Source organism: Manis javanica, chromosome 7 (assembly GCF_040802235.1).
Source record: "Manis javanica isolate MJ-LG chromosome 7, MJ_LKY, whole genome shotgun sequence".
Taxonomy (NCBI): domain Eukaryota; kingdom Metazoa; phylum Chordata; class Mammalia; order Pholidota; family Manidae; genus Manis; species Manis javanica.
Genome location: NC_133162.1, coordinates 127,860,799 through 127,886,079, shown reverse-complemented (window position 1 = coordinate 127,886,079; position 25,281 = coordinate 127,860,799). Strand labels below are relative to the sequence as shown.

General features: G+C 33.3%; 1 protein-coding gene across 2 annotated transcripts in view; it reads right to left on the bottom strand.

The window, feature by feature from the left end:
- The window catches only part of PSMD14 (proteasome 26S subunit, non-ATPase 14), an 87,825-nt gene that overhangs the window by 26,601 nt on the left and 35,943 nt on the right, over positions 1-25,281 (bottom strand). For both annotated transcript variants that reach the window (XM_017663793.3, XM_017663794.3), the window contains exons 4-7: positions 13,312-13,383; positions 12,967-13,086; positions 10,448-10,518; positions 9,323-9,473 (exon numbers count right to left, since the gene is read on the bottom strand). In XM_017663793.3, the coding sequence (XP_017519282.1) occupies positions 9,323-9,473; positions 10,448-10,518; positions 12,967-13,086; positions 13,312-13,383 (414 nt within the window). The remainder of the gene's footprint in view (positions 1-9,322; positions 9,474-10,447; positions 10,519-12,966; positions 13,087-13,311; positions 13,384-25,281) is intronic.

Below are 25,281 nucleotides of genomic sequence, written 5' to 3'. Positions count from 1 at the left end.
AAATGACTATAAAACTGCTATGTGTGGGGAAAAAGGCAACACTCCCTATCAAATATCCTTATCACCTAGAAATGACCTCTTATCAACTGCTTAGATTGTTTCTAGATTCTTTAAAAATTAAGGGTGCATGTAACCTGGGAAGTACTGCTGGGGTTGGTGACCATTTTGTTACTTCTGCCGCCACGCACTACCAGGCATCTATAAGAAAAAAACATCTTATGTCTCTTGTAAGCCCACAGCATAAAAAATTCAAGGAAATCTTACTTTTTATGCCATTTCCAATGAAAAGCACTCAGAACTAAAACTGACTCATGCCAAATGCATATCACTGAATTGCTGTGATTTCTTAGTCTCAAGCTTGCAACACAGAAATTATTTATAAAATGTCAATTTTAGCTCTGGAAAAGAAATTCCTATGTGTATGTACGTTTTCTTGCCTCATCCTTGGAGAATTGCTTACTGTAGCTAGAAATCTGTAGTACAACTTCAATATATTGGGAGAAATGGGGATTGTAACTAGCAGAGTGTACTTTTTTTGACATGTGAAGACATGAATCAAAATCCAAACAGTAAAGCCACAAGTTTTGAACATATATGCCTTCATAAAAACAAATCGATCTCTAGAAACTAGTATGGCAAAAGGTAATTAAGACATTTTGAGATTCATGAAACTTTCTAAAAAGAATAAAGTCATAAAATAAGCAGATTTTTTTTACAGTGGATGCATGCAGTCAGTATGGTACAGGTGTTTAAATGCCAGAGACACCATGGAGTCAGAATTGTGGCTCTATCACTTGCTGGTTTAGTGATCTAGGTCAAGTTATTCAACGTTTACAATTGCTCGTGACTGACACCTCACAGAGCTGGTGCAAGAGCTGCAAGAGCTGGTGAGCTCTGGGTTACCGGTCTGGTACCAAATCTATCTGGTGGCTATTTAGGCAGCCGACATGAAATGAAACAAGTGACTTCAGGTTCTTTTCTCCTGTCTAAAGCAACACAACTGGTATGCTTACTGACAGTTCCACATAAAGTAAAGGAATAAAAGGCTCTAGAGACTAAAGGCTCAACCATGTTATTAGCAAGGCGGGTAAGGGGAATAAAGGACTCACATACATTTCTTGTGCTTTAACTTCCTCTTCAAAGAAAAATGTAAATATCTCCTTCAAACTGCCGTATCTCAGTAGGCAAGGTCGTTTTTGTACAAAAAATATGTAAAGGTCAATTACTTTGTTATTTGTCATTTTCATGCATTATTATTGGGTTTATTAATAGAAATTATCTGTCTAATCTTCTCAACCACCAAAAGGTAGGTGTTAATATTCTCAATTATGGATGAGATATAACTGAGGCTCAGAGGACTTGAATAAATTTAGATGATACAACAGTAAGTGATACCATTATAATTTGTACATACACAGGGTGCCAAAGCCAGTACTCTTCATCACCAAGCCATTTTATGTCACAGTTATCCTAACACAAAAGCAAGAAAAGACTGTTACTAGATCCAATTATTTGACACTAAGGTTTATGTTTTATTCACCATTGAATATCCACTCCCCAGCAGAGTGCATGGCACACATAATAAATATCTACTGAAAAGAAAGGCTTTACAGAAGCATTTTTGGTTACTATTTTATATGAAGTTTTACCATTCATGTTTATTTTTCCTTCCCCCAAGAAGGGGGACATTCAGTATCTGCAGAAAATGTAGTTACTGGTTTCACAAAATATGAGCATACCACATTATTGCACCTCACCGTATTACACTTTACAAATACTCCATTTTTTACAAATTGAAGGTTTGTGGCAAACGTGCACCCAGCAAGTCTACTGGCATCATTTTTCCAACAGCATTTGCTCACTTCGTGTCTCGGTATCACGTTTTGGTAATTCTCATAGTATCTCAAACTTTTTTCGTTATTAGTGCATTTGTTATGATGATCTCTGATCAGTGACTATGACTAGCCAAAAGCTGAGATGATGGTGAGCATTGTTTAGCCATGAAGTATTTTTCAAACTAAGGTTATATATGTGTTTTTTTAGACATAATGCTATCATATACTTAACAGATTACAGTATAAACATAACTTGTACATGCACTGGGAAACCAAAAAATGCATTTGACTTGCTTTATTGTGATACTGGCTCTAGTATGGTGGTCTGAAACTGAACCTACAACATCTTGAAGGGGTGCCTGTGTATACTTCCCATTTCCTCAACCTTGCGCAGTTTTGAGTTCATGGAACAGTTCTCCTAAGGCATGCTGAACTGAAAAATACAAAACCACAAAGCACTGACTTGTGTTTAATTTGGAATAAAAACTGCATACAGTAAAGTTATTTGGAATGTGAAAAGTGGCAGTGGGCATCTACTAGTCCGTTTACTAGTAGTATAAGAATAACCACTGAGGAATCAATTATGGCTTATCAGAAAATTTACTACCATGATCAGTTCTACCCTCTTCAGGAAATTACAATGACAAAATCAAACCTGCCAAAAATTGGCCCCAGGTCCAGAAACATCCTCACAATTAACAAGGGGTAATGTCAAATCATTTGACTATAATCTTAAATAAATATATATGGTCTATGAAAAGGCTCTTATACAAAGTCATAGTTTCCATTTGCTGGTACAACACTCGCATTACGGACAGAGTAGATAAGATCATCTTCTCTGTATCTCCAGTGTATGCCTAACACAGAGTAGTGACGGATAAGTGTATGTTGAATGAATGATGAGGGATCATTAGACTGGGGAAAGAAAAGCACTTACAGAGCAACAGTAAATAAATAATATCTTACAGATAACAGGTCATTGTTTTAAGGTTTTCCTGTGTCTTTACCAAAACAGCTGGATTCCAACTAAGTTGAAGCAAATATACATCACTCAAAATGCATAGCAAGTACTAAACAAATAATACACTAGCTCAGAAATTTAATCATTAATACAGAAATTCTATCTTAAAAGAATTACACTAAATATTTTAGTTCGATATAAGACTTAACGCTTCTTAGAATTTTAACACTACTTTAACATTCCTACCTGACAATTTCTGATTATATAGGCTAAATAAATGTTACAAACTGTTAAGTTTGTCTATCAGGAACAGTAAAGACCCATTAGCACCTATAGTATTTTTTCTGTAAGTCCTCATAGATTAAGTCTGAGAGTGTTTTAAAACTTCAAACTGGTAATAAGAGTGAAAAAACAGGAAGCAAACAACAGGTAACATAGTAACTAAATTTGTCCCATGAGTTGAATGGGTATGCTCACAGCTGCATCTGGAGTGGAAATAGAATTATTATGGTCCTATTTTCTGTTTTTTTCTTTCAATCTGGAGAAGTAGATGAAAAAAAGGTATATGTGCATGGGGGGGGGGGTGCACAATATGAGCTTAGGACTATCCAGACCTATCTGACCCATACGGGATACTGATTAGAAGAAAATCTTATGAGTAACAGCTATTCTAAATATCTTTCACTACCTTTGGAAGACAAATGACACATTAAACTTAACTCCAGCTCTGATTACACAAGGTTCTAATACATCAAGGTTTAATTTCGCAGGTTTTTCTATGAATATAATTGCTTGCTGACTTTGTCATTTCCACATTTCATGCATTTAATAAATGACTCTATGACTGCTAACAGACAAAAATTACTTATTAAACCTCACAAAATCAATTGCAGTTTATTTATATGCTAACAGCCACAACTGGTAACAGCTGACTACTGACACATTCATTCCTTGATTTTATTTTATGAAGAGAACTATTTGTTGCAAGACACAATATAAAATCCAAGATACAAAAACATTTCTCCCCTAAAAGAGGCTCCAGTATTCTGGGGAAAACAACACATAAACAGGTGAAACAAACTCAAGATGGTTTTAAGGGTTTTGAGTATAATACACCAATTCCTCCAAAGACTAGAAATTCAATGCAATCTATTCATTTTCCTCTTTACCAGCAGGCCCCTGAGAAACACTGGAAAACAGTAAATGCTCAATAAAAAATCAGTTGACCCAGAAGATCATTCCTAAATGAGGATGTGCAAAATACAAGGCAAAGTCTTCACTTCTTTTGTAGTCACTACCTTCATAATTTTAAAGTGAACAACTTAGGAATTAATTTATAGACTTGTTCTCTACCCAATTTTCTGAAACAAATATTCACATTCTATTTTTTAAGATATGCTAGTTGTTTCTCCTTTTAAATATCAATTATTTTACTCTTCAGAATAAATTGCCATTTGCTGTACACCTCCCTATATGGCATGTGTAAGACTGCAATCACTGTGTATCACTTCATAATATGCATAATACTATGAGACAGTTACTAAATCTGTTTTATAGATGAGAAAACTTGAAGCTAAAGATGAGGTAATTTGATTAAGGTCATGCTGTAAAGAAGAGATAAAAAGTGGGATTCTAATGTGATCTAATGATTACAAAAGAGCCTGTGATCTTCATTATGCCCTGCCTTCACTGTATTTTTTTTAAAAAAGAAGAAAAAGCTATTACTACAAAACTATTACTTGAGTAGTTTAAAATCTCCACAACCTTATGAGTTTCTGATAAAAAATTCCCTGAGAAAAACGAATAATCATATCTGACTTTATTGTTTATAGGTTATGATGCGTGATCAAAACCGAAAGTTTCTGTGATGACTGCCCTTGTACTGTTCACCATGTAAGAACTTATTCACTATGTAAGAACTTGTTCACCATGTAAGAACTTGTTCGTTATGCTTCAGAAGATTGGAGACTGTTGAGAATTAGGCTTGGGGTTGATTAATGATTGTGCATTGAGTCCCCTATACAGAATTTTATTGTTGTTAACAACCATTTGATCAATAAATATGAGAGATGCCCTCTCAAAAAAAAATTCCCTGAGAAAGTAAAATATTTGCCTCCCTTACCATGAAAAGGAGGTAATAGGCTTCTAGACATCAAAGCAAAAGGTAAGTTGTTATAACATTCATTCCCTGATTTTTTCCTCCTGTATTCAGACTTACTCTTCAAAGCCCACCTTTTGTGTAAAACAATGATTAAAAAACAATAAAAATACGCATTTTACATTTTAATCTATCTGTGACAGAAGAATGAACAAGAATGTACCAACAGGAACGGTACTATTTCTACATTCTTCCCCAGGAAGGCCAAGCTCCTCTTTCCTGAGTGACGTCCTGCCCACCCCTCAAAGCTCATGCCAAGCTTCCTCTACTTGGTGTAGTTTCTACTGATTTCTCCCTTCTCCTGTAATTTGCACTTACTATGTTTGCCTTACAATTACTACTTTATTGCATATTGGCACAAACAAGGTTCAAATAAATATTTGTTGAGTTATTTCTGTCTCTAGCAACCAATTTAATAGTATAGAAACAAAGTTATGTCACTACAATTTGTATTGTATCAGTATGTAATGTAGGATTATCTGCATATAATTGTAATCAGCAGAGGAATAGTATCTGGCTCAGTAGTGATACTAAATATATATGGTTTACCTTCTCAATGAGACAAAGACAATTTTTTATTTTGTATTCCAGAACAACTAGCATATAAGCACATCAGATAAACAGAAATACCAGCTAAATCGATCTGCGGCTAGAAAAACTTCACCTTTTTAAAAGTTCATTGAGTGAGTACTTTGATCAGATTAAACAAAAATTTCCCTAGAAAATCGAGCCAGTGTGAAGATTTATTTGGACTAAAGGGTTATTAGTGTTTTTATATGTTTTCAAAATAGAGAATAGACACAAAGATCATTACTAGTTGGCAGGTAACATTTTACATTTTACTGACAGGAATCCTGACAAGAAAGTAAGTTTTCAAAAGTAGTAACAGTAATAGGCTAGTTTTATGACTGTACAAACTGATTACTCCTTCTGCCTTAAAAGAAGAAATACAGTCATATTATAAGTTGAATTAACTTCTAAATTTGCTGCTGGATCAAATCCAGCTATGGGCTAAATATATAAGATAAATCATTTTAAGCAAGAGGCTGCCACTGTACCGCTTGAGAACTGAAATTTACAGTACTTGAATATGTGTATTTTACAAACAAACAGAGAATCTTAGAAACTATTTCACTGGTAAGTTTAGAGTGGAACTCACTAGTAATACCTATATGCTTAGTCTCCACTTAATTATTTTCACCTATATTATTTTCAAGCATTTATAGGATTACATAACATACATACAGAGTGATATGGATTCTTAACACATAGTACATTATTAAATTTATGTTGGGCCCAATGTTTGGCCCTAGGGATGTCACAAAAGCTGATAGGGATGAGTCTGTCTAAATTGTTTTTTAAAAGCAATAGAACAAATACTGTATGAGAAAAATCAATTAACACATAATGCCTACTGAAGAAGTACAGAGAACTGAAAACTTAGAGGAAATGGGTAGCTCCTCCCCTTGACTAATGCTGAAGGGAGTAACACCTACAAGCGTAGCTAAGAAAAGGTCCTGTGATGACCTCTGGTACTCTTTTTCCATTCCTGAGTTACTCTAATTACTCTGTTCATAATTATTTAATGTTAAGGAGCAAGTAAAACAGCTTGATGTCTGAAATGTTACAGATCTAGATTTGTAACCTTGTTCTGCTACATAAAAATGGTGTAATTTTGGGCAATCTTTTTGATCCTATTTTTTAATCCTTTCATTAATATAAAATGAAATAATAATAATGTTTATGCCCACAATAACTGAAAAGAATAAATGAAACAAGTTGAAATGGTGATTCACAATACTTGACACACAGCAGTAATTCCCTATAGTCAAGTAACTATAAAAGGACATCAAACACTATTAATTGAGTTACAAAGAATGAGTTAAATGAGTTACAAAGAGTTAAATGAATTAATTGAGATTACAAAGAAAGAATCCATGCTTATCTAATCACTCAAAAACAGAAAGATAATACTGAGATATATAAAAATGGAAATATAAAGTATATAGGAAAGAGGTATTAAGTGAACAGAGATCCAACTTTAATTATTTACAATAGATTATAATTTCAACTCTTGATTTAATCATTGCCTTACTAAATATTTTGACAATGTTGATAAATCACAATGCAGGGAAGGGGGAGGAAGAGTCTTATGCTCTTCATTTTTTACAAGTTTATATTCTTCAGTTTCATTGTTTAACTAGACCACTCTGGCCATGGATTTGCTAGCATTTAATTTGGTTCATAGTTTTGAGAGGCACTGACACTGAAAAAACCATAAATTATAACCAAACTCAGACACATTATAGATTAAGTCACATTAATGACAAAAAACCAGATCCTTATTTCAGGTGAGATAATTATATGAATCTGTATCTTAGGTATAAGAAGTGATATCAATCACCAATGACAGATATTTATACTGAATTTTTCAAAACTATTTTCAAAGTGATACATACATGTTACTTCACTAACTTCAAATATATTTTTAAAAATATTACATTGTACCATAAGTCATGTGATACAAGTGCATTTTTAAATGGAATGCATTCTTTTAATATAAATTATGATCAATTAGACATAAATAATGCAAATTCTGAGGTTTATAATACTTAAATTGGGTCTGAAAACTAAAACTGTCAGTTAAAATATAAACAAGACAACCAATAGTAAAATACATACTCATTTATTTATACTCTATTTTGAGAATGCTTTCTTTCATTGTATTTAAGTTTATATTTTCTTTTTCAAAGTGACCACCATAATGAGTCAGGTATCACAAAAAGTCGGCCACACTAATACTGCAAAACAGAACTCTTAATTATATTTAAAACTAAGTTTCAATTTTTTTTTGTAAATATTGTGGTAGAGATTCTTAATCAGATAATTTTGTTATTTTCCAGAAATATAATTACTTACGAGTTACGAAAAAGTAACTTAATCTCTCAGAACTAAAGAAGTATTATACTGTACTTTACTTCCTAAAACTAACAAAAAATCAAGGGTTTTCAACTCTTTATATCAGTTAAATAACAATACTCTTGGAAAAAAAGAAACTAAACAGCTAGAGATATGGGTACACAGCATCAGAAGTTATCCATTCTGAACTGCTTAAGACCTCAGTTGCTATTATTGTTTTTGTGGCTAGTTTCTGCCTCTGAAAGGCTAAATCATATCTAATAGGATCATGATTTAGGGAAGACCTCAATTTTTATTCATCATAATAATATGATGTCAGAAAGCATTCAACTACAAATTCATGAGATAAAAACTCCATGTTTTAACAGCCATATTTAGTTTGTTTGAGCTGGTGAGCAGATGTAAATGTAATCTGCAGTACTATCAAATTCCAGGTCTGATAGATAGCAAGCTATTATTTATTTTTAAGTGCTCTAAAAATTATTTATGAAAGCTGAATAAAAAGGATTCCATAAATGTATTATGATTTTATTTTAACAATTATTCTACACTACAATGGAAGTACATGCTCAAACAAGACACCTCAGCAGTATTTTAAAGCAGCAACCACCTAGCCAATTTCTGTATGTTCTGTAGTTTTTCTAATCCACTCTCCCTGTGGTTGAGCAAAATCGAATTGCCTCTCACATTTGCAGACAGCTCTGTGAAGGTGATAATAGAGCTGCTCCCTGCTGTCATGAGGCAGGAAATAGGAAAATGGCATATGGGGCTAGAAAGAAAGAAATAAAAAAAAGAAAGAATGAACGAACGAACGAACGAATCCCCCCACCCGCCCTCCCTCCAAAAAAACAACAAAAGGTTTTTAACAAAGGACAACTACAGCCCAATATGCTTTGCAAGTTCTTTTCAGAATCATTTAGCATATTTAATCATTCATCTGTGTCCGCACTCCAAAAATGAGAATGGTTACCATGTCCTTGGGGCAAGTTTTCATTTTCTAAAATATCTGGAACATACAACTCAGAGTATGTCCTGAACAAAGTCTGCAAAACAGGGCTCTTTAAAGTAGATTTTTAAATGATGTGCCAATCCTAAATTCACCATTTTAAAGTAAAGGAAGGTAGATCAACGTTTATTAAAATACTAATAAAACGTGTATAGCAGGTTTTTAGTATGATTAACATTCCTAAATCTATGAAATTAAAAAAACTTAAGAGATAAATGTTGTGATTAGACAATAGGTGATTAAAGTAGTTAAACTGCTAATAATACCAGAACACATTTTTCGACTTGTACAAAATTTTTTGCTTGTTTGTTTGTTTTTAAAGTAAACAGGGTTTTTTTTCTATGTGTAATTAAGAATCTTGCTTTAAACAAAACAAATTTTTACAGATGTCTCTGTAAATAGAATGTAGCAGTAGATGCTAACAGAGATGGAATCTACGCTACCTTTCCTTTTACACTCTGAATAGGATCCACCACCACGGCCACAGCTCTCTCCGACAAGGCTTCGAAGCTCTGCTGAGTGTTGATATCCACACCAGAAAGCCAACAACCAAAGCCAGGGTGACTGTGATACCAACCAACAACCATCTCAGGCCTGAAACAAAGAGGGCATTCAGCTGTTCAAAACAGAGCAAATAATACTTTTATGATAGGACAAGAAACAACACACTAACGGGGTATAAATTAAGAAGAGATGAAAAACACACAGGTGTGAAAAAGCACCATTAGAAAACACTGAAATCATACACCATATTATCCAGAAAACATGGAAATGAGTAAGCGTGACAAAGGAGTGCTATCATTAAGGGATGCACATTAGCAGTGGTAGATAAGGCTTTCAGTTTTTCACCTTGTTACCACACTTTCTCAGAGCCAGTTTTTACCCTTTCAGCATTCAAGTAAATACCTAGTCTTTAACTCCTTAGCTCTGGAGTTGGATTTTCCAGGCAGAGTACATTTTTAACAATGGACACCAGGATCCACTGTTGTGAAAGGATTAAATATCAATTAAACCAGCAGCAGAAATAGGAACTCAGTCAAAAACCAATTTGCACTGTTCTGCTCAGCTGCTAAGCCTTTTGCTAACGTTAATTTTGAAGTTTTTTCCACAGTAGAAGAATTTGAGCAAGAGAATGACAACTACTGAGAGATTTAACCTGGGAGGAAAAAGGTGAATAATATTTAGATTCCACTTTCGCTATCTTAAATGTTCACGCGCCTACAAATACAATTAAATATTCAGAATCTTATTCAGTTGCAACTCTCTCAAATACATGGAACATACAAACTTTTCAACTGTAAGTGACTGCAGAGTAACTCTTAATGCTAAACAGAGGACACCTACAGCCCAAGCTTACTACGTGGCTAACATAAGGCAGTTTTCTCACTGGCAAATTTCTTTGATTCTAGAGGGAAGATACTGGGCAGGTGGCACACAGCACTGAGAGTGATACTTTTACATTAACTACATGGCCTTGTTTTTTTAATTGGTGAACATCCAAAATTTTGAGATACACTTCTGCAACTATTTCCTATTATTCCTTCATATAATCATTTAAAAATACTTACCTTCCTGTCTGCTTCAACATATCTAACATTTTAGCTTGGAACACTGGATCAACTGCCTCCACACTGACACCCTGGTTTAGAAAGAAAGAAGAATGATTAATTTTTATAATTATGAGAAAAAAAACTTTATTACAATGTAGGTTACCCCCCAAACTTTATTACAATAAAAGGTTACCCTCCAAAAAAACTATGTATATTATATTGGTATTCCAAAATGCTTTGATAGGTCTGATACCCATATTTGATACCCACCTATGTCATTGAATTATAAACTGTACATCCACAAAGGTTCTAAAGTTGCCAAATACTAAACTGCTGTTAGCCGAGTTAAGACAATTATCAAGATCCTTTAAGAGTTTATGGATTATATGACTAGGTGTGTGTGCACATATGTACACACACACCACATACCTACACATGCACACCAGAGACACCAGATAACTGAACTGACTCTCTGGGCAGGTGTTACAATCCTAACGCCATATGCTCTGATAACTGATAAGCACTGTCTCTTCCATGTCATTCAAAGTTCTATAACTACACAGCTATTTCAATAATCAACAGCCTCAAGTCTTTTTCAGTAATATAAACACTTTGAAGAAGGAAAACAATTTATTAGTTTCCCAGAGTTGTTACTGTTTGTTTCTTGGGTGGGTGGGTGAGTTGGGAAGGGAGGAATTTAAGTGCTTTGATTAGGACTACTTGATATATTAGATGGTTGGGAAAAAATATGTACTTTTGAATACCACCTGAAATATAAGAGCATTCACAAAAAGTTCCCCACTAAGAGATAATCTCTTAAATGCTGTGTTATTTTTCTAATTCAACCAAATGATGATTTTAGAATATGGAAGAATTAAAGGCACTCATGTCACCTCTCCACTGACAGAACACTGCCATCATAGGTCCCACAACATTTTCATCTAACATCGGGAATTGCAGTCTAATCTATTTAAACAAACCGGTTAACATAAGTACTTGTTCCCACCAAAACAAACAGTATTTTGAATTCTAACTGAGAGTGTATCCTCAAAAACAGGAGTATGCAATCTGCTGCCTACACACTAAGCATCACTTTTTACATTTTTAAAGGGTTGTTTAAAAAAATAAGACAAAAATACAAGACTATGATCCAGAGACTTGCATATTTATAGAAAAAGTTTGCTCACTCTTGGGACAGAAGAAAAACTTCCTAATCCTAGTATATAGTGAGCAAGGGGATTAAAATCTATTTTATATTGTTGGACAGAATTTACAAGGAAATGATATTAAACTTTTAAAAACCCTTTATAATGGACACGCACATAAGGACAATACATAACAATTAACAATTTTATTATGTATTTTATATATTCTGAAATGAAAAAATAGTATGGTAAGTCTTGACTTACGTTAAAATCTTTAGTTAATAAGTAGGATTTTTATGTCCAGATGAACAAAACAAATATGATGGATATGGTCAAAAATCAGCAGATCCAAATAACCTCAACAAACTGGTCTATTTAGAGAAAAATTTGTCTATTTTTCTATATTTTGCATGATTTACAAATGTACCGCATTTTGTAGGAACTACTACATGTAAAATGCTTATTATACGGACACACATTACATTATTTAAAAATATAATTTGTTTTTCTCTAGTATCTACTTTATCAAAGTATATCATAGTAAAAATCCTCAAACAGAGCAAACAGCTTTACGACAAAAATTTCTTTAATCCAGAGATTTTACAAGGCTCAATAAGAGAAATGTTACATATTTAAGGGGAAAAAAATCCATCACATACAGATTATATTTTTCTAGGCAAAAAGATGAGAAGACTATGTGTGTTATTTTTCAGAAGGTAGGTAAAATGTTTACTGTTTTTGGCCTTTTCTTTAAATCTAAATGCACAAGTCCAGTGCCTTAAACAAAACAAAAGAATTCCAGAAAGAACAATTCATTCTAAACAAACAGAATAGATGACTTTCAAAGTCTGTATAAAATATGCTTCTTGTAATAAAACAAATTACCATGCCTGGGCAAACAGAACTGAAGATTGCCATGTTTTTTTTTTTTTATTTTAAAACTTAACATTTTGAATATGAAAATCTTAAGAGTGATTTACCAACATATTTATTTTAAAAGGCCATATTTCAAAACAATGAGGACTAGATAACTGCATGAATTAAAAATCCAAGAGTCTGAAATCTTTTGAACCAAGTGTTCAAGCTAATCAAACTAATACCCTATTGTTTTAGGGTAACTAACTTGTAAGTCTAGTATGTTGTTACTAAATCTGAAGGTATGAGTAAAGGGATTTAATGTTAACATCATTCAGTTTGTGGACCTACAAGGAATTTATGATGCATTTTAAAAGATGAATGACTCAATTCAATGTAGTCTAGAAATTTCTATCTTTAATCTTATGATTAATTTTTCCTATCAGGAAGAGAAAATATGATGAAAGTTACTTTGGACAGAAAAAGAAAGGGAAAAGACACACTTTACTTGCAGCAGGCAACCATAAAAATACTCACTGTTCCTGACTGTGGCATAGCAAACACATCAATCACTCGGACGGTATAATCATCAACAAATTCTCCAAGCATTAGACCCATAACTTCCATTGGAACTCCAGCACGACCATGTTTTAACATCTGTAAAGTCAAAGATATATAGACACAATGCTTTGAGATCTTTGGTCCTTTTTTTTTTTTAAATGAATAACCTAATTTTGTTTTAGTGGAAATAAAACAACCTATTTTATGGATACACCTAAAACAACAGCTTATGTCTGAGTGGGTTAAACTGACTAATACTCCAAAGTAAAAGAGTGAAAGTAACAGAGCTCTGTAAAACAAATAACTACACTTAATACTTACTTTCAACAGTGCCAGGGAAGAAATATAGACTTGTTCTGCTGTGTCCACAGCAGGAGCATCTGTAGGTGGCCCCTAAAAACAAGCATTATCAATTATTATACATATACAGTTTATGTGTTTAAAATTGAAGTTACATTTACATGTTATATAAACATGATTGTTTTTTGGAAAAACATGTCAAGTATCCTCTTACTGAGGTACAACACAAATAAAACCAGTTTGCAAATATCAAACCTGTAGGAAACAGACCAAACAGTATTTAGGCAAGTGTCTAATGGACATAAAGCTTAAATCTTTTAGCAATGCTAACTACCTCTTCAACAAAATAACTATAATGCACCAATTTAGCCATGTTTCTTACCACAATGTGAATGTAAAATGCTGCTGGAATAGCATGATTAGCTGAAGGATCAACACAAATTGCAAATTCTCTGAGACTGATTTTCAGCTAAAGACAGCAATGTAGAGTAGGGCCATGGGATCTCTTTGCAGACACGTAAGTGCAGTGGGAGCAGGGGAACAGATTTCTAATCCCTAGGTGACAGAGCTGTGAACATCATACTATGCACTTCACCTAAGAAGTTGTTCCCTTCCACCTACACAACAACAAATTTAACACAATTGCCCCAGGTGTGAACAAACTGCTTGAGACTGGTGTAGTTAACATGAAAATACTTCCAAATCCTGACCACTACCTTTAAAATAAATATTACAATTAATCTTATTACAGGCTAAGAAAGATACTATGTTTCTCCCTAAGGATTCTATCTTCTTCATCAATACACAGCTCTTTTGACTACAATATTCTGCTGCACAAAATAATTTATATATAGTTCTTACCCTCAAGATGACTACAATCTTATAAACGTGATTCTGCCCCAACCAGAACACACACAAAATTTCTTGCTTTTAAATAGTGACCAGTCCAAGAAATTAAAATAAGATGTGTCATATAATTGCCAGGTACTGTTTTATTTAAAATTCTCTTTCCTTGACAATAACCCTATTACAAATTACATAACCAGCATGTTAGCTATCCAAACTCTAAGTCAGTATTCTCTTACTTTTACAGATTTACTTACCAAAATTAAATAGTTACTTTATTCATTACATGTCACACTTATAGGTCTATGTCTACTTTGTGTTCCTTCTTGTATATTTATATACTTTAGTTCTGTGATTATTATTATTATTATTATTATTATTATTAGGTTATGTTTAAAAGCTCATAATATTTGCTGGAAATATTAAGTATAAAAGGTTCTAGAGTAAGTTTCTATAAATACAAGAATCACACACAAAAACAAACTGGTTTCTTATGTACAAATTGGTGAAAAAAATCAAATCCCTCAAATTTTATTTTTAATAATAAATGCCAGGCAATAAATTTAAAAACCAAGTAAATACTTCATCTATTATCACCTAATGCAGCTTTACTGCCTTTCAAACAGATATGAATCTCTTCCAAAATGAAACCTCTGTTATATAATACCAAAACATTTATTAAGATCGTCATATAAAATACAACAACTTTGTTGGTATGATCATTTTATTCACCTAGCTAAGAAAGCTAGAAAAAAAAATGTGAGAGTAGTAAGTTAGTTATGATGAGAGGTTTAGGGGAAGTAATACTTTAAGGTCAAGAGAATGAACACTTGTATTCCTTAAAATTATTTCCTGGATCTAGAGTAGCTTAAAAAATTACATATGTAGCAAGAATTTAAGCTGTATCTAGACTACAGTTATTAAGACAGGTTTTCTCAACTTGCCAGAAAATATTTATCAAGAAAAAAAGAAGAGGAAAATAAAACATCACATCATCACCAAAATATATTACTGACAAAGTCTAGAAACTACTTGTTATCAATGAAAGAAATGACACGGTTTTGTTCACATTATATATATAACCAGTACCCAGCAAAGTGTCTGGCACCTAGTAAAACTCAACTAGTATTGGTTGAAAACAATGAAGAGACTGAGGTACTCCAAGCCAATGTAACAGAAATGAAAAATACCCACCAGTCACTCTGTGAGAGAGAACAAGTCATATATAAGGAGATATAAAGATCCTTGGTTCCTCTTTCACTATCTTCTTCTGGTTCAGAAACATACTAACAGAAAACCAGGTACTAAGAGAAAGCCATGCAGCTGTTTTTTCAGACAGCATCCAGTGATATTTCCTGTTGCCCCTCTCTTACTACAGTTACTCAATCTAGTCAGAGACTAATTACTCAGTGAACAATTTGCCAAGAAGTAGAGAAGGGTTTGTAGTGGTGAACTGCATCCTTAAAACAATAGAGAGTAACCCATGTAAAATGCTGTCTACAGGACAGATGTTAAGGACCTCTGATAGAAGTGAATATCTGAGACTATCATTTTTCTACATGCTCACCTGTTCAGAACAGCACACAACCAGGATGAAGGAGAAGAAAACCACACAAAGATCCTGGAAACTGAGCTAACAGAGAGACCTAAGAACCTATACAGCTATATATTAAATATGACCTGAGTTGAAGAAAATGTGGAGCTATTACATATATGGTCTTTTGGCAAACATTCCTGGGAATAGCATTCTTATGATTCAAAGAGAGGAAATTCATCTAAAAACAGGAATCAGACAAAATTTTAAAAAACTATTTGGAATCATTTAAAACAAAGTTCTTATCTTTGAACAGGAAGTTAAAGGACAGTTCAAGATGAAAAGATGAAAAATAAGAATTAAAACCACACTGGAGAAAACAAGGATAAAAGCATTATGATGTTTCATTCAGTGATACAGAACACATACTTTAGAGAATGCCCTAGAATGTAGAGTAAAAAGCTAGAGATGAAACTATTAGAAATATAATGATACTAGAGTACAGAGAAAGGTGCTCTTGTTAAAAGCTCCTCATAATGGGTTTAAAATGGAAATCCATTTATATGCTGCTTATATATGAGATACAAATAACAAAACAAAAATATGACTCCATGTATCTTCCTTCAAAGAATTTCTTGAATAAATGATCCATTTGAGCTGCTATTTTTGTACTGCTCCTCTCTTGGTTCCCTAATATTAGACAAGAAAAAGAGATCTTAGTGTTGACTTGGACCATTAGAGAAGCAAGAGTCCTTTGAACAATTTAAAAATAACCACAATAAACATTAAAATTGAACGTACACCTACCAAATCACTGGAGAAAAGCAAATACAACACCAACAATAAAAAACAAAACAAAACAAAACAAAACAAAAAAACATTAGGGAACCAAGAGAGGAGCAGTACAAAAATAGCAGAAAACATAAGGTAAGATTAAATATATTAGTAATGAAAAATCCAAATGAATTAAAGTCTCTTGCTAAAAGCCCCTCATAATGGGTTTAAAATGGAAATTCATGTATATGCTGCTTATATATGAGATACAAATAACAAAACAAAAGGATTGGTGAGATTTGTCAGTAACATGCTTGTATTTCTTTTTATAAAATAAACTGCAATGGTCACTATGTTTTACTCATCTTGCCTTTCTTCACTGATGTATCATATTTATAGACTTCCAAGTATTAAAATACTTTTGCACTTCTGGGATGAACTGTTCAAATTTGACTTGCTACTATTTCTATTTAAGGTTTTGTTTCCCTGTTCATAAATGAGATTGGCCTGGCATTTTCTTTTTTCTGCTAAGTTTGTCAATTTTTTATATCATTATACTATACTTATAAAATGAATTGGAAAGTTTTGCAATTTTCCATTTTCTGTGTTCTAATAATGTTTATATATACTAAATTATCTGTGCCTTAAAATTTGGAAGAATTCATCTGTAAACTGTTTGACTGAAGCTCATTTTAGAGATAATTGTTATAATTTTTTCAGTAGTATTAATAAACTCTGGTTACCCGTGTCTTGAAACTATTCTACTGTTCCAGAAAGTTTCATTTAGATCTCAGAGTTACTACCACAGCATTGAACATATTCTATTTCACTTTTAATTTTAAATTAATATTGAAAATATTTAAATCTGAATTTGTTTCTCTGTATCAGATTATATTCACCAACCAGATAGATTAAAGATTTACATTTAAAAATACTCAAACCATAACAAAACCTACACTTAAAATATTTGGTGAAGGGAACACTTTCAAATTCATTCAACAAGGCCAGAATTACCCTGATACCAAAGCCAAAGACACTACAAGACAACTAATTATCTTCTATGAAGACACAAAAATCCTCAACAAAAATACTAGCAAACAGATTTTGGCAGCATAGTAAAAGAATTATACATGACCAAGTAGGATTTATTCCTACAACGCAAGGATGGTTCAACATATGAAAACTGACCAATGTAACATATTACATCAACAGAAGAAATAAAGGAAAAAAGCCTAACATCATCATTTCAGTTGATGTAGAAAAAGCATTCAACAAAATTACAAAAATACTAAAACAAGGAATAGAAGAATAAAAGCCATATATGAAAAACCCACAGTGAACATAATACTCCATGGTGAAAAACTGAAAGCATTTCCTCTAGATCAGGAACAAGGCTAGGATGCCTTGTTTCACCACCTCTTCTCAACACAGTATTGGAAATTCTAGCCAGAGCAATCAGGCAAGAAAAAGAAATAAAACACATCCAAACCAGAAAGAAAGAAAGAAGTAAAATTATCTCTGTTTTTCAATGATGATTTTACATGTGGAAAACTCTAGATTCCACACAAAAAAACTCTTAGAACTAACAAATAAATTCAGCAAAACAGCAGGCTATACAAAGTCAACACACAAAAATCTGTTGCATTTCTATATGTGAACAATGAACAATCTGAAAAGAAAATTACAAAAACAATTCCATTTATAATAACTTAAAGAATAAAATACTTAAGAATTAACTTTAATCAAGAAGGTGAATGACTTGTAAAATGAAAACTACAAAACAGTGCTACAAGAAACTAAAGACATAAATAAATGGAAACACATCCCATGTTCATGGATTGAAAGACTTAATATTGTTAAAATGTCACAACTACCCAAAGTAATCTTCAAATTCAATGCAATCTCTATCAAAATCCCAATGATAATTTTTGCAAAGAGGAAACCCAATCTAAAATTCATATGGAATCTCAAAGGTAACCTCTGTAACCAGAACAATCTTAAAAAAAAAGAACAAAACTGGGAGACTCAAAACATGAGGACTCACATTTCCCTATTTCAAAACTTACTACAAAGCTATAATAATCAAAACAGTATGGGACTAGTATAAAAATAGACATACAGATCAATGGAAAAGCATAGAGAGCCCAGAAATAAACCCTTGTATATATGGGCAAATAATTTTTAACAAGGGTGCCAAGAAAATTCAACAGGGAAAGGACAATCTTTTCCACAAAAATGTGCTGGGGACCCTGGATACTCACATGCAAAAAGAATGAAGCTGGAATCTTTCTTAACACCAGAGAAAAATTAACTCAAAATGGATCAAGGACTTAAATGTAAAACCTAAAACAAAAAGAGAAGTGCAGGAAAAAAGCTTCATAACATTGATATGACACAATGATTTCTTGGGTATGAACCAAAGGCACAGGTAACAAAAGAAAAAACAGACACACTGGACTTCATGAAAATTAAAACATTTTGTATATCAAAAGACCCTGTCAACAGAGTAAATAGGCAATCCACAGAATGAGAGAAAATATTTATATATTATGTATATCTGACAGGGAATTAATATCCAGAATATACAGAGAACTCCTAAAACTCAACAACAAAAAAACCCAATTCAAAAATGAGCAAAGGACTTGAACTGACATGTATGAATGGCCAAAGCATACAAAAAGATGCTCAACATCACTAATTATTAGGGAAATGCAAATCAAAACTATAATGAAATAACACTATACATATATTAAGATGGCTACCATCAAAAACAAGAAAAACCAAGAATGTAGAGAAACTGGTACCCTGTGCACTGTTGGCAGGAATGGAAATTGGTACAGCCACGTGGAAAATAGTATGGTGGTTCCTCAAATAATTAAGAATACCATAAGACCCAGTAATCCCACTTTGAGGTATATACGGATTGAAAACAGGGTATCAAAGAAATATTTGTAACACTAATGTTCACAGCAACATTACTCACAATAGCTAAAACATGGAAGCAACTCAAATGTCCAACAGGTGAATGGATATGCAAAGTGTGGTATATACATACAATGGAATATTATTCAGCCTTAAAAAGGAAGGATATTACACAATACACTACAACATGGATGAACCTTAAGGACATGATGTTAAGTGAAACAAGGCAATCACAAAAAGACAAATAATGATTCCACGTCTATGATGAAGTACTTAGAATCATAAAGACAGAAAGTATAATGGTGATTGTCAGAGGCTGCAGAGGGCAATATGGAGTTACTGTTTATTGATAGGCATAGAGTTTCAGTTAATAAACATATTCACTCATATATACATATATGTATGAATGAATGTCTATCAGATTTGGGTGAGGAACACATTCTTGCTACAAACCAAAGTGAACATATGAAACGACATAAAATTGACATACTCTAAAATTTCTGAATACTAAAATTAAAAGAAAAAAACTAAAAAATACCTCTCATTCATGACAAAGTTAATGCAAAATACTAAAATAAAAAAAATATAAATACAAAAAGAAAATGCTAAAACTTTAATGAAGATGTGGATAAAGAATAAAAACTAAGTAATTATATAAGAAATACACGATGAAATAAAAATGAAAAATGTTCAACCTCACTAGTTGACCCTCTTTAATTAAGAAATACAACATTAAGACATTTCTGCTGTTTTTCTACCAAACAATCTTTATTTTAGTTTATGACCAATTTTGGAGAGGGTGTAGTAAGAGACACTCTTGGCACTGTTGGTGGGAACTGGTATAATCTATCAGAAAAGCAACTTGAGAAATGTTTATCAAGAGCCATATAGCTCCACAAACTTTTTGACTTACTTGGTGCACTCTTAGAAATGATTTAAGTAAATAAGCAGAGATGTTTGCAAGAACCAGCACATCAACGATAGTTCTCTAATAATGCAAATAAATAAATCTAAGGAAAAAATAAAAACCAATAATTAAGGAATACTGTTGAAAGCTCCTTTCTCTGAGATATCTGATGGCTCTAGCCATCTTAATCATCAAATACTACATTCAGTTAAAGCCCCTTAGCCTGATACTATACTCAGTATTTTTAACTTACAGTTTTGAAGGAAAACTTCCCTAACTTAAAAAGAAAGCTAGAAGAAAGGAGTGTGGCTACTAGGTACATTCATACAGAGGCAGATATCTCTCCCTTCTTGGAGGCTATAATAACAAGAGGAGGCAAATTTGGACTTAACCCATAAAACAACTACATAAGTTTCAAGGTTTACCAATGCAAAGGTTCTTACAACACTTAAGGATGCAGCCTTTTTGGCCAGTTCTTGACAGTCTGTAAGGGATACTACTTCAGAAAGTTCTTCACTCTCAAAACCTTAGCTACTAGTATGGGAAAACAATTTAAAATCATGACATATAGGTAATGTTAAAAAAAAAACTTGATGAAGTTTGGAAAAGATTTAAGGTATTAAACAGCTATCTTCAAATATATGCTAAGTTGTCAAATTTCAGGCTAACAGTTCTCAAAGTGCAGTCCTGGCACAGATGCATCTGCATTACCTGTGAACTTGTTAGAAATGCACATTCTTATTGAATCTGAAATTCTGGGGGCATAGTCCAGATATCTGGGTTTTCAAAAGCCCTCCAGGTGATCTGATGCTTGCTGAAATCTGAAAACCTCTGATTTAGCCTACATAGTTTGCAGAACTGTGGGCTAATGGGATGAAACTACAAGAAGACTGAGCTTGGGTTTAATGTAAAAAAAAAAAACAAAAAAAAACTCTTGTATTGACTGGCCCACCCTATCTAAAGAGAATTAAAGTAACGAGATCCCTGTAATTGGAGTTTTCAAATTTGAGGGTTCAAATTGGTGAAAATGTTATAGAAGGGGTTCAAGCATTTGCTGACTGATTAATTAGACAGTATTTTTAGTTTCCTTCCTAAGTTACTAACACTGCCCATCATCATGTCTCTTGACATCCAGGGAGACATCTCAAATTCAGCATCTTCAAAAATCAAACTCACCATGTTTCTCTACAAACTAACTTTCCCAACTTTTAATTCCAATTAATTATCTTGAGTCTAAACTAGAAACCTAGGCAAACATTTTGTTGACTCTCCTTATATTCAACCTATCACCGAGTTTTATCAATTCTTTGCTATTCTCAGGTGTGACAGATTTTTTTAAATATTCAATTTTGGGAAAAGAGTTTTAAGAAAATACCACCCACAGAGATCAATCCCAGTCAAGTAAGTTTGGAATATACTGCACATCCAGCCTACTCCCCAAATTTATGATGTATGTTAGAATTTTAAAGGCTCTAAGAAAAACCCTGGAGTGGAAAAAAATCTAGTTTATCTTTGTTTAATCTCAAGTTTTCCAAATCATTCTATGGGCCACATGGTCCTTTCAGAGAAAATCTGACATTTGTCCTTTAGGCTCTGAAAAAATAGATGAGGTTTTCAAATGTGAGGCAGAGTTCAATTCCACAAGCAGTACTTAAGTATTTACCATGTGCCTAGCACTTCAGCTGTGTGGTTAAAAGAAGGTTCCAAGAAGATCGGGACCATCAGGGAAATGCAAATTACAACCACAATGAGATACCACCTCACCCTAATTAGCATGGCCACTATCCAAAAGACAAGAAATAACAAATGCTGGAAAGGATGCAGAGAAACAGGAACCCTCCTACACTGTTGGTGGGATTGTAAATTGGTTCAACCATTGTAGAAAGTAATAAGGAGGTTCCTCAAAAAACTGAAAATAGGAATAATGGTTGACCCAATAATTTCACTCCTAGGAATTTACCCAAGTAAAACAACATCCCTGATTTAAAAAGACATATGCACCCCTATGTTTATCATCACACTACTTGCAATAGCCAAGACATGGAAGCCACCTAAGCGTCCATCAGTAGATGAATGGATAAAGAAGATGTGGTGTGTATATATATATATATATATATATATATATATATATATATACACACACACACACACACACACACACACACACACACACAATGGATTATTCAGCCATAAAAATAAAAGAAATCCTATCTTTTGCAACAACACGGATGGATCTAGAAGGTATTATGCTCAGGAAAATAAGCCAGGCAGAGAAAGACAAATACCAAATGATTTCAGTTATTTATGAAGTATAAAAACAAAGCAAAACAGAAGGAAGAAAATAGCAGTAGACTCATAAGACACTGAAAAGGGACTAGTGGTTAACAACGGGGAGGGGTTGAGGCAGGTGCAGGGGGAGGGTGAAGGGGATAAAGGGGCACAATAATTTGCAATCATAATATAAGTTGGTCACGGGGATGGTAGTACAGCATGGAGAATATAGTCATGATTCTGTAACATCTTAACATGTTGATAGACAGTAACCGCACTAGAGGGGGTGAGGATTTAGTAATATGGTAACTGTTGAACCACTGTGTTGTACATTTGAAACCAACAGAAGACTGTGTATCATTGATACTATAATAAAAAAAAAGATCATGATGTAGTTAGAAAGGCAGACAAAACATATATTGGCATAGATCACTAGGACTAAAATGCAGTTTCCAACTTACAACAATGCCCTCTTTCCTCAACAGCATACCACCCCATTTTGAGATGTCCAAACCTACTTTTATTCTGAAAGCTTAGTTCACTTTCATTGTTTACAATTTTAGAATCCTCTGCCACTTGGAGCCATTTCCTATGAAAGAACATGGAGATACGACTTGGGATGTTCTTCCTATCCAAAAGCAGTTAGTATGCCACTGAGATCAGGGAACACACTTCAGAGCCTCCCTGTACTCTCTGAAACCTTAGATGGGCACAGTGTGCTTTGCAGAGCAAAATGCACTCCTGGATTTACTTAAAACATAACACATACACTAGTGTGAAAACAAGAATATGCCTTTTTACTATTAAAATATATTGTAGGAAACTTAGCTCACACAAAATATTCAGGGCTGTGTTTTTTAATCACAGCATAAGAAAAATTATAGAAGGGTAAATTAAGCACAGTTCTCCAATATATCACCTTGTGTGAACAATTAAATCATGGTTTGTATATATGTAAGCATACAAAATTACTTAAGTATTACTTTAATGCATTTTTTTTGATGTTTTATTTTTATTTTTATTATTTTTTTTATTTTTTATTTATTTTTTTTTGAGAGGGCATCTCTCATATTTATTGATCAAATGGTTGTTAACAACAATAAAATTCAGTATAGGGGGGTCAATGCTCAATGTACAATCATTAATCCATCTCAAGTCTAATTCTCGTCAGTCTCCAATCTTCTGAAGCATAACGAACAAGTTCTTACATGGTGAACGAATTCTTACATAGTGAATAAATTCTTACATGGTGAACAGTACAAGGGCATTCATCACAGAAACTTTCGGTTTTGATCACGCATTATGACCTATAAACAATCAGGTCAAATATGAATATTCGTTTGATTTTTGTACTTGATTTATATGTTGATCCCACATTTCTCCCTTTATTATTATTATTATTTTTATTTTTAATAAAATGCTGAAGTGGCAGGTAGATGCAAGATAAAGGTAGAAAACATAGTTTAGTGCTGTAAGAGGGCAAATGTAGATGATCAGATGATCAGGTGTGTGCCTATGGACTAAGTATTAATCCAGGCTAGACAAGGGCAGCAAGACATACACGGATGCAGAAGATTTCTCTCAAAGCAGGGGGGGTGAGGTTCTGAGCCTCACCTCTGTTGATCCCCAAATTCTCACCTGATGGCCCCCCTGCGACTGTGCCTGTCTTAGGTTGTTCCTCCCTTTTAATGCATTTTTAAGAACTGAGTAAATGCACACAACAAAAATAGGACCCTAATTCATTTTAGAAGCAGAAGTCTCAAGTAAGAATTTTCAAGATGCCTTCAGGTGCTAGAAAGCTATACACATTAGGCAAATAAAGTTACTCAGGTATAGCTCTATTTCTAATGTTAAATAACTCAAGAAAAAAAATGAGTCAGGGGATTCAAGGAGGGGAAATGTATAGAGGTCAGGGTAATGAAATGATAATCACACAGACAGACTCCCAGGAGTGGGAGGTGCTATGCAGGAAAAGAGAGAGAATGATGGTTTTTATCCCTCACCCACAGAAAGTTTCCAAGACCCTTTAACTATTCTTGCCCTCATGTTTCACATTTACAATCCTGTGACTTTTAATGAAAAACAAAAGATTTCACAAGTAGAAACTGACATAAACTGTTTTGAGTTAGGCTTAATTATTGTTAAACTACGTTTATATTCAACTAAAATGAACATGTATAGTTAGCACACAGAAATTTTTCCATGTCCCATGCATTGGATGAAAAAAAAATGAATAAATGTACATCATTTAAATTATTTAATCATCTTTACTTCAATGAGAACTTATGTAGAAGCTAAGCTCAATGCTGGTAAACTAAGGTGAAAAACTGTACAATGATATAAATCAAGTGAAAACCTGGGCTCAACTATTGTTTTGAATTTTTTAAATTGCCTTAGGCTGTTATTATTATAAAAAAATAATACAGAAAATGTTTTCTTTCTGTTGCTTAATCAACAGCATAGCTCAAAAATTATCAGCTTATGTACTGCGTGAACTATTCAAGTTAACTCTGCTGACCTTATAACAATTATTCTGCCACCATAATAAACAAGTACAGAAAGTCATTTTTTGGAGATTGAACATGAGGTCCTTCAAGGTCCTTTAATAATGACTATTAGAATAACTGAAGACATTAGTGTAAATAACATGGAGCCTCTTTAAGTCTGCTTTAAAAAGGGGGAAATCTGTAACTTGAAACTAATAGTGTAAGTCAAGCTATCTAGCAGAACTGTAGGG